The sequence below is a fragment of the Lotus japonicus genome, chromosome 5, assembly GCF_012489685.1.
Source record: "Lotus japonicus ecotype B-129 chromosome 5, LjGifu_v1.2".
Lineage (NCBI taxonomy): Eukaryota > Viridiplantae > Streptophyta > Magnoliopsida > Fabales > Fabaceae > Lotus > Lotus japonicus.
In genome coordinates, this window is record NC_080045.1 from 52,259,865 (window position 1) to 52,270,914 (window position 11,050).

The following is an 11,050-nucleotide window of genomic DNA, read 5'->3' on the forward strand; positions in this document are numbered from 1 at the left end:
TCGGGCAGATCCGGTTCGATCTTCCAGGTCACGACCCAATGAAAAACCGCCACTAATTACATAACCGCCAGAGAATAAATTTTACATAACGTTGTCGATATAAACCTTACAGTATCATCCTTTTAAGTGGCGGTCAAAATCAACCGTCGCTAGACTACCGCCGCACTAAATCCAAATTCTCGAATTTTACATTACTTTTATTTTTATCGGCAAATGTTAATGGTTAGTAAATTAGTCCTCCACAGGGTTCGAATATTACATTACTTTATTATTCAATAGGTTACAGGTGAAAAAGTTTTAATATAACTTTTTTTCTATTAGCATTTTTAAGATGGTACTAAAGATCATTAGTAAAAAAAATACATAAATATATGGAATGGGCCGGGGTCAAATGATTTATTTAAAATATCCAATACCCAATTTTCACACCAACTTAATATTTTTTATTGATACAATTAAAAGATTGGTACGCGTACGACTCTTTGTTTCCTGCATGGGACAAGTTCCTTATCATTTTTGAATAATCCAAACTCAAATTTGACTTTTCAAATAATAGAAAATCGATGATACGTACCATTACCATGCATGTTGTAGTATCACACACACTAAAATAGCCAAATTATATGGACACGGTTCTTACAAGCCACCAAAAATTAATAAACCAAATTTCAAGCCAGCAATACTAGTTAACAAACCACCGGTTTACAAGCCAACTCTTGGATTAAGACCTCACACTCCAACTAGTATAAAAATCGATGATACCATGTATTTAGTAGTATCACTCACCTTCACTAAAGGCATGACTTCTTATAATTTCTTATTCTTTCTAGTTGTGTTCTTTGCAGCTTTGATGCTTGTCCCTCAAGCGCTTCTTGTTGAAGCGGTTAACAAGCCATTGCCGGTCACCACGCCACATCGGGTTTACTGGCCACCACCATTGCCGGTCACCACGCCACATGGAGTTTACTGGCCACCACCATTGCCACCACCAACAGAATATCAAAGATACTCTCCTTCAGTAAAAGAGGTTAACAAGCCATTGTCTGTTGCCACGCAACTTCGGAGACAAAGGCCACCGCCAGTGTCATGGCTGCCACTACAAAATTATCGAAAGTACCATCCTTCAATAGAAGAGGTTAACGAGCCATTGTCGGTAACAACGCCACATCATGTTTATTGGCCACCATCACCATTGCTGCCACCAATACATTCTCGAAGGTACCATCCTTCAATAGAAGATGTTAACAAGCCATTGCCAGTCGCCATGCCACATCGGAGAATTTGGTCACCACCACCAATACATGAAGATGCAACGAGCTTGAATTGACATGCTATTTATGTATAATTACTAAATAAGATCAGCTAGGTTTCGTATGCTAAGACACAACTAAAAATGTGTTTATTTTCCGCGCATTTTTTCTGAATTTTATTTCGCAGAAATTTCCTGCGAAATGTTTTGCGATTTAGTTGTTGTTTCATGCGAATATATTTCTAAAGAAATATTTGCAAATAATATAAAATTTTCTTGCAAAATTACATGCACATTTTATTTGCAAAAATATTCGCAGCCAGATCCTGAGGTTTTACTTGTTTAATGTTAATCGGTGGTGTAACCATGTACTTAGGGATGACAATGGGTAGGGGCTGGGTAGGGTACTATAGTCTCCATCCCCATACCCGTGTTTTCAAAAATTACCCGTACCCGTCCCCATACCCGCATGGGTAGAAACTTGAATGCTCGTCCCCGTACCCTCTGGGTACCTATATGCCCGTACCCGTGCCCATTACCCGCAATTTAGCTAAACAAAATATAGTTTTCACTATTTTTGTTAATAGAAAACAAAAATACAACTAATTTTTTAAATAAAAAACACTAATATAAATACAAAGATTATCCAAATACTTAACAAATAAAATTATAGAATATTTTTTTAGAAGGAATAAGCAAGAAAGATATAACTTTAAATTTATAATTTTGGATTTATAATATATTCCAAAAGTTGTAAGTTATTAACTTACTAATTTTAAAAATAAGTGGAAGTAAATTAGCACTGATTATGAATACCTTAAATACTCACCTATTTTTTTAAAAAAAGTAAGCTTGAAAGGTATAGCTTAAGTTAATTTGTTCATATATTACCAAATAATAATAATAATAATAATAATAATAATAATAATAATAATATGTGTGCGGTATGGGGCGGGTTGGGTACTATAGTACCCATACCCGCACCCATACCCACTACTTTTTGCGGGTAATTATCCATACCCAACCCCATACTCATTTAGCGGGTTTTTACCCTACCCATAGTGGGTATTTTTTACGGGTACCATATGGGTCCGATACCCATTGTCATCCCTGCATGCACTTGATCTTACACATTTCCACAAACAACACACTTCTACATGTAAGATCTGTGTTGAGTTGCTCGAAATTTACAAGTTCCTTGGTTGTTCTTCACAATTCATGATGAGCTAGATTGATCCTAGTGGGTGTCATACTCATTTCTTCATGACCTTTGAAGTTGTTGCAAACATAGTTGTCTGACCACTCATTTTTGGAGTGAGAAGTCTACTAAACTCGTTGTTCCACTGTAGCTAAGCGTAATTCTTAGTTTTTACTACTTTTTAGCAAATTTTTTACATGATTAAAATCTAGCATTTAACACATGTTCAGTATTTTGAATGTTTAAGCTAACAAACGTGGTTTCGCTCATGATTTTTTTGTGTGTATTTTGTTAGATTCAAAGTCAAGAGAAAAAGAAGCATTTAAGAAAAAAATTAGGAAAAATTTATTATAGACCACTTTTTGGTGGTGTAAACTTAGACCACTCCCTTTTGACCTGCAATAACAGGTTTTAAAAAAAAATCAAAAAACATATTTTCTTAATCTTTAATTAATTATTAAGTTAATTGAATTAGCTTTTAACTTAAATTGTCAAATACATTAATCCTCAATTAGATGAATTGAAACTCATTCACCCAGATTCAACATGTTCAGAAAATGCACAACCACGTTATGGGGTTTGGATGAGGGTCGCGACTAGTAACCAAGGTGGTGGCTAGCAAGGCCATGGAGGAGGGAGAAATAGAGGAACTGGTCTCGAATCTCAAGTTCTAGAAAATACAACCACCCATCAGTTCTAATCACAGAACTTCTCAACCACCCCTAAATTATAGAAACTGGTCTCGAACCTCCAGCTTGATTTCACCCATTTCATTTTTTTTATATCAACATACAGCCCCCTATCATTCTGCGAATTGTTTTATTTTATCAAACATACCCACAAAAAATTATGGAATCCTTTTTCACTTTTTTATTCATGTGCTTGATTCTGGAAATAGTCCAAACAATGGAAAAATAAAATATCCACCGCCGTTGTGTTGACTTGTTGCTACCGTGATGATACCAGAAAAGGTGAGAAGAAAAAGAAAGAGGAAGAAGTGAAGATGTGTGAGGAAGAGATGAGTGAATAGCGAGGGAAGCCACCACCACCATGAACTCCTCTCCTTCCTTTTCCTCTATCCCAACCGCGAGCACCGCTACCTCCATGTCTCCTTCACGAAGCAATTAAGCCACCACGAAACCCTAGTCGCCGCTATCTTCAATCCCCGATCTCCGGCGAACCACTCACCATTTGGAGAAACCAACACCACCACTGCACTCCTCTCACCGTCCGCAACAAAACCCCTCAAGAAATTTTCCGTTCTACCGCTCTCCGCCGGCGAGCCTCCGCCCTGCAACTGGCCATATCTCCGTCCTTCGGCCTCCGTTGGCCACGAAACCACCACCATCATGCTCTACACGGAGAGAGGAACAAGACCCTCTACTCCTTTTCTTCTCCTGCGACATTGCCGCCACGGGCCGCCGTGCTCCGCCATCTTCTCCGGTCAATCTCACCGGAAAAATCTGCAGAACTTGTTTTAAAGATTCAAGCTTTCTGGGTTGGGTTTGTTGATTTTAGGGTGAAGGGTTTAATTTAGGGATTAGAAAGTTAATCCTAATTAATTTTTATGATTAATAAAAATGTTTTTTATTTTTTTTAAAAAACTGGGAAACCTGCAATAACAGGTCAAAAGGGAGGTGGTGCAACTATAGACCACAAAAAAGTAGTCTATAGTAAACGCCTCCAAAAAATTATTTGAAAAAGAGACAAAAGTGCAATTTCAAAGAGTAGATGGTCAAGATATGAAAGAAGAAGAACCTGAGGAGCAAGAGGAAGATAATGATGAATATTAACATGGTTTGGCTAGGAATTACAATATATTTTTATTGAAAATTAATTGAATAACCAATTTTTTTTTGTTGGTAACATGTTTTTCCAACAATAAAGATTGTCAGTAATTATTTTCCGACAAGCTTATTACCGAAGAATTGTCGGCTGTGGATAGTGTTCCTTAGCGACGGCTTTTTGCCGCCAGTAATAAGATGTTTTATAATAGTGAATCATATAAACTTACCACTTTAAACCCTAAATGTGCATTTTTCAGACTTTAATTTCATATTATAATTTCTCAATTCACCAAGGATTTCATCGAGATATGTATACGTTCGGACCAAATTGGGAATTAAATAACCTATCCATAACCCTCTGCGCTTGTGGTATTTGCATTTTTAAGGCCAAATGATAATCTTTTAAACCAATAGGTAGTTTTTTTTTACCCATATACCCCACAATTAACAATCATGAGATTAATTCCATCAAAACTTTGATATCACATCAGGTGTGTATGCCTCTCTCAACAAATTCTTATTCACACACAATGTCCAATGATTGAATCATTGACTAAATGCTTAAGGAGCTCAACTATTTATCAACTGTGGTCAGACTTATTGATTAACCATAGTTAGCTTTTTTTTTGAACTAACCATAGTTAGCTTGATCAAGCATAAAAACAATATTTTCTTCATCCATAGGATGCAATGTGATTGTATCCTGAGTATATGCATTCATGAAACTCTAGAGCCTGATGTCCGATCAACAAATTGGTCTACAATAGATAAATGAGTACAAATCTTTTAAGGGCAGACTCTATTCTAATCAGTAAAGTTAGTGAACAATTGCCTAGTTTGATTTAAAAGTTGCTTTTAACCAAGGCTAAATTCTACCTAAATATAATATTATAATATTTTAAAAATTCCTATTCAAAGATCAAAGAAAGAAAATGAATCTCATGCCCTGAATTTGGGGTTGCACTGCTCTGAAACCCCTCCTCCTAGCTGCTTGAATCTTTTGTTTTTTGATCGGATGGGAATCACTTTCCCTCGCACTATCTTAATGTTGTTTCTTTTCTTTTCCGGGCATAGCCCTCATGTAACCAAAAAAAAAATCAAAAGAAAGAAAAATTAGAAAAGGAAATTTCATTACAAAAGTGTCAAAAAAAATTCCCTTTCTATTTTTGAACTCAACAAAAACCTTAAAACTCAAATAGGATCCGGCATAGAAGCCAATACATCAGAAAGCAAAAAACTAGTAAGCTCTGGCGGACCTTCCTCTATCCAGACAACATCCTGAAAGGTAGAGGCTCGCCGAGCAAGATAATCCGCACAAGAGTTCCCTTGGCGACGAACGAAAGAAAAATCAACATAGTCAAAAGCTGAAAATAAACTACGACAATCGTAAATAATTGAAAAGATATAAGAAGTTCCATTCGCCTTCTTCCACGCCTGAAAGAGGGGTAAGCAATCTGTCTCGAACTGAACGCGTCTGAACCCAAGATCCACAGACAATTCCATAGCCCACCTAAGACTCAACGCTTCAGCCACTATTGGAGAAAGAGCAAGTGTTGGAAACTTCGCAGCAGCCGCGAGCACCTCCCCGGCGTTGTCCCTCGCCACCATACCAAATCCCGCCATCTTGTCCCTCCCCACCGCAGCATCCACATTGACCTTCACCACATCAACCGCTGGCCGAAGCCATTTCCCTGGCCCTTGACCCCGCCCACCATGCGCCAAAGAGAACGACGTCGATGGGGGGCACACTAGGCTAGCAACACGAACCAAAATTGAAGCCACGGACCAAGGTTTGTCCTCAAAAATCAGTTTATTCCTAGCCTCCCACATAGCAAATAAGATTCGCTGTACATCAGCCACAACCTCAAGCTCCATCTCTCTCACAACCCAAGCCATAAATTCAGCCATCTTCATACCTGCAAGAGATCGGAAGCCCAGATTACTAGCGAACCAGCAACCCCGACTCACAGTACATCGCAGGAAAAGATGCTCCACGGTCTCCTCCTCTAACCCGTACAGAGGACAGCTAGGATCGACATCAACACCACGTCGGCGAAGCCTAACACGCACTGGTATAGCCTCCGTGCACACTCGCCAAGCTACCTCTCGTACTTTTGGTAAACTAGGAGCTTTCCAAATTTTTTCCCACTAAGACGGTTCAAGACCCACCTCATGCGATGAAGACGGACAGTTTTGGTTAGCCAGCTGTTGGAGCCACTCATAGCCGGATTTAACCGTATACACCCCGTCAGCAGTACCCAACCAGAAAAGACAGTCTATCGCATCCTGATGCCGAAGAGGTATAGACAAAATTCTAGCAGCTGTGGTAGGACAAAATGTCCACTCAACTAAGGGAATATTCCAACCGCCATGGTTCGGAAGGAGGAGATCAGCCACCTTAACCAAACGTTGCTCCTCAACAATCTCCTGACGAAAAATAATGGGAGGGCCGCTAGGGAGCCAATTATCATCCCAAATTCTAACCTGTTTTCCATTACCAATCATCCAACAACTACCTTCCTGAATCATGGATGACGTTTTAAGGATGCTACTCCATGCATAACTCGGGCGATAACCCTTCTTAGCATCAATTAAGTTACTAGAAGGGAAATAAACAGCTTTAAAGACCCGTCCCAAAAGTGATTCCGGGTAATTCTGAATGCGCCACCAATTTTTAGCCACAAGAGCCATATTAAAAGATTTAAAATCTCTAAAGCCAAGACCCCCCATCCGTTTGGGCTGGCACATAGTTTTCCAATTCTTCCAATGGATACCACGACGAGTAACATCCCCTCCCCAATAAAAGCGAGATACAATACTCTCAATCTCATCACACAAGCCATCCGGCAAGATAAAACAGGACATAACATAAGATGGATGGCCTGAGCCACTGCCTTAATTAGCACCTCCCGACCTGCACGAGACAACGTTTTTTCTTTCCACCCCTTGAGTTTTTCCACACTCGTTCCTTCACAAAACTGAAAATCCTACTCTTTGATTTTCCAATAATAGTGGGTAATCTCAGATACTTGTCATAGCTCTCTACCGCCTTTACTCCCAACAGTTGTTGCAAATCAATAAAACAGTTCTCTGGCACGTTCCGGCTAACTGACAGCATAGACTTATCTAAATTGATTACCTGCCCAGAAGCACGTTCGTAGGTTGCCAGAATGGACTTGATACATTCTGCTTCCTGAACAGTTGCCCGGGCAAAAGAACACTATCATCTGCAAATAAGAGGTGGGAAATTACAGGTGCTGAACGAGCAACTTTAATCCCATGCAATGAAGAACTCAAAATGGATTTTTGGATCAAAGCTGAAAAAGCCTCTCCACAAAGAATAAATAAATAAGGAGAGAGAGGATCTCCCTGTCGCAAACCCCGCTGGGGTGCGAAAGTCGGTTGTGGTTTCCCATTTAACATAATTGAAAAATTAACAGAACTCACACAATCCATAATTAAATTAACCCAAAGCATAGGGAACCCCATATGAGTGAGGATACTTCGCAAAAAAGGCCACTCAACTCGATCGTAAGTTTTTGACATATCTAGCTTAAGAGCCATCATACCACTTTTACCTGAAATACGCTTCTTCATATAGTGGAAACATTCAAAAGCTATCAAAGCGTTATCAGTTATCAACCGACCTGGGACAAAAGCACTTTGAGCCTCACAAATTAAATCATGCAAAATCAATTTCATTCTATTAGCAATGGTCTTAGTAATAATCTTAAAAATTACATTGCAAAGACCGATCGGCCTAAATTGATTTGCAAGAATTGAGTTCTTAACTTTTGGAATAAGGACAAGTAGAGTTTGATTCACCGTACCTGGCGACGTCTCCCCATTCAGCACCCGGAGACAGAAATCAGAAACATCATCACCAAGGATAAGCCAGAACTTTTGATAAAAAAGCGCCGGAAAACCATCAACTCCCGGAGCCTTTGTAGGGTGCATCTGGAACAACGATTCCTCCACCTCATCCCTAGAGAACGGTAGGGAAAGAATTCTCCTATGAGCATCGGTGACTCTCCCCGCCACCAGAGAGGCGACATCCTCAACCCCAACAGGATCAGAGGTTGAAAAAATAATTTGAAAATATCCCTTCAACACACGAGCAATATCCGGATCCCTCACAAATTTCCTACCCTGCTCATCATGAATTTCCTCAATCAGGTTTCTCTTCTTCCTCTGAGTAGCTTTTGTATGGAAGAACCTTGTATTCCTATCCCCATGTTTCAACCAATTAGCTCTCGATCTCTGGCTCCAGGCTATCTCCTCCTGTTTTAACAAATCATCTAACGCTTTCTCCGCCTCCCTGTACGCCAAAACCACTTGCTCAGTTTGGTCCTGCCTTTGCAGCCGTTGGAGAAGGGCCTTGGCATCTGCAATTCGCTTTGGCAAATCTCCAAATTTTTCTCTACCCCAAGCATCAAGAGAGCGACCAACCAGCTCAATTTTCGAGAGAACCGATAAATCCTGGTTCTCCCACCCTGCAGTAACAACTTCCGTACATTCGTCGCCGCTTTCAAGCCAAACCTCCTCAAATCTAAACATCCTCGTTCGGTGTCTATGAACCTCAGAGCTGCGAGATCCACAATGAAACACAATTGGGCTATGATCCGATTGATAGCGTATAAGATGAGACACCTTATTGATTGGCCACAAATCAGCCCAAGCCTGGTTCACTAAAGCATAATCCAACCGCTCCTCAACTCGTCCTGGCCCGACTCTATTATTGGCCCAAGTAAAAGTATAGCCCGAAGAGGGCACCTGGTGAAGCCCACAATCTGCACAAGCTTGGTTAGCAATATGGAGCTGCCCCACATTGGGGGGATCACCACCAAGCTTGTCAGACGGGGAAAAATGTCATTAAAATCTCCAATACATAACCATGGTTGAAGACCCATGGGGCGTGCATGGCGAATCAACTCCCACGTTCTTGGTTTGTTAACAGTCTCAGGAAAACCATAAACAACATAAATCTGCATAGGTACAGCCAAGTGGTCCGAATGGACAACAGTAAAGTGAATATGATGCAAAGAAGCATTAATAACAGTTACCTCAACCTCCGAGCGCCATAAAAGACAAAGGCCACCCGCTCTAGACCTTCCACGACCCCCACATTGGACCGGGAAAATGTTTGAAAGACCTTCAATCCCACGATGACGTAGCATCTCCGAAGTATACAGTTTCGTTTCCATAAGAAACGTTATGTCGGGAGCTTCTGAGTGGATGAGCTTGCGCAAAGCCCGTTCTGCCTCCAGGTTCCCAAGCCCGCGACAGTTCCACGATAAGATCCTCATTGAGGTGGGCGGGACCGCTCCACGGTCTCCGCCAATCCCAATCCATCAGAGTTCAGTTTCTTCAGGGGGGGGAGACCCCCGTGCTACTCGAGCCAAGTGCTGAAGAAAAAACACTTGCTCTCTTACGTTGGTTCGTCATCAAGAGATCCTCACTTCCCTTAACATAAGTTATGGCAGTTTTGAAGGCATCTCCCATTAGCTTCTCCTTTGGTACTTCCTGTTCCTTATTCCCATCTGAGTAGTACTCCTCATCCTCAAGCCAGTCCTCATCATTCTCCAATACAACCTTCATTTTTTTGATCAATAATGGGGTCCTCTGCCACCTCGGTTTCCATGGCCGGTTGTTGCACATGATCCAAGCCTTGCACACGACCACCTTTTTTCTCCCCTCCTCCCTATTCACACGACTTGGTCGACCGGCGGGCCTGTTGGTTCTCCCTCGCGGTGCAGCAAATTTCTCTGTCTGAGCTCGCAACCAAGCACCAAAACGATGCGGGATACCACCCTCCGCACGTGGCACAACACAGTCACTGATTTGGTGGTCCAACAGTCCACACCGGAAGCAGAAGTCGTACAACTTTTCGTACTTAAAAACAGCTTTGTAAGGATCCCGACCGGCAACCGCAACCATCTGACCCTTACGTAAAGGCTTGCCAATATTTACCCAAACTCGGACTCGAAGACATTCCCCATCCCGACGCCGATCCCAGTCAGGGAAACCGTCGAATCCTTTCGCCAACGATCGGGCCACCGTTTCTGTTCGGAACGTCGAAGGCAGGCCGTGAACTTGCACCCAGAAGGGGACCTGAGTCATTGGAACCTCCACTGGATTACTAGTAGCATCAAACTTGTTCAGTGCCAACATGTGGCGGTTAAAAAACCATGGTCCAGATTTGAGAACCAGGTCACGGTCCTTGGTGGATTTGAACCGAAAAGAGAACAGATTGGTGCCGACCTGCCGCACCTCCAAGCAGTTTCGAGAGTTCCATAAACCCAACATCATGGCTCTGAGAGGACCGAAACCAACACGGGAGCGGGTAAGGGCCTTGCCAAGGAGCCAGACGTCCTCACCCAGCAGAGGATCAACCAAGATTTCACCAACGTTAATCACCTCATTCTCGTCACCTTCAAGCACCACATCAAAGTCGTTCACCATCGAAACAGGACCCAGAGGAACAACGCACAGCAGCAGTTGCTAAAACAGTGAGAAAAAACAGAGTATATGCTGCAACCGAGTCGCAGCAAAGGAAAAGAAAGGAACTGGACGTGAAGACCCCAAACCCGTGGTGGGGAAGTAGTGTCGTTGACTCTCTGTAGATTGCGGCGGCACGACAAAGGAAGTCAGCGGCGGCGCATGCAACTCCTAGGCGTGGACCAGTGAGCAAACCCTAGCAGAGTCATAATTCGTATTCAACTACAACTTGAACATTTCCCCTTTCTAAAAACAAAAGAAATATGCGAATATGCATATATAACATTGATTCAGCAAAAATAATCTCATGCTTTGCAC

The 11,050-nt window shown here is 41.7% G+C and overlaps 1 protein-coding gene across 1 annotated transcript; it reads right to left on the bottom strand.

Annotated features, from left to right (window-relative positions):
* Positions 1–5,425: 5,425 nt before the first annotated feature.
* LOC130719758 (uncharacterized) lies at positions 5,426–6,142 on the bottom strand. The gene has a single exon (XM_057570365.1). It carries the CDS (start codon positions 6,140–6,142, stop codon positions 5,426–5,428), a length of 717 nt encoding a protein of 238 aa, XP_057426348.1.
* Between the last annotated feature and the right edge of the window lie 4,908 nt (positions 6,143–11,050).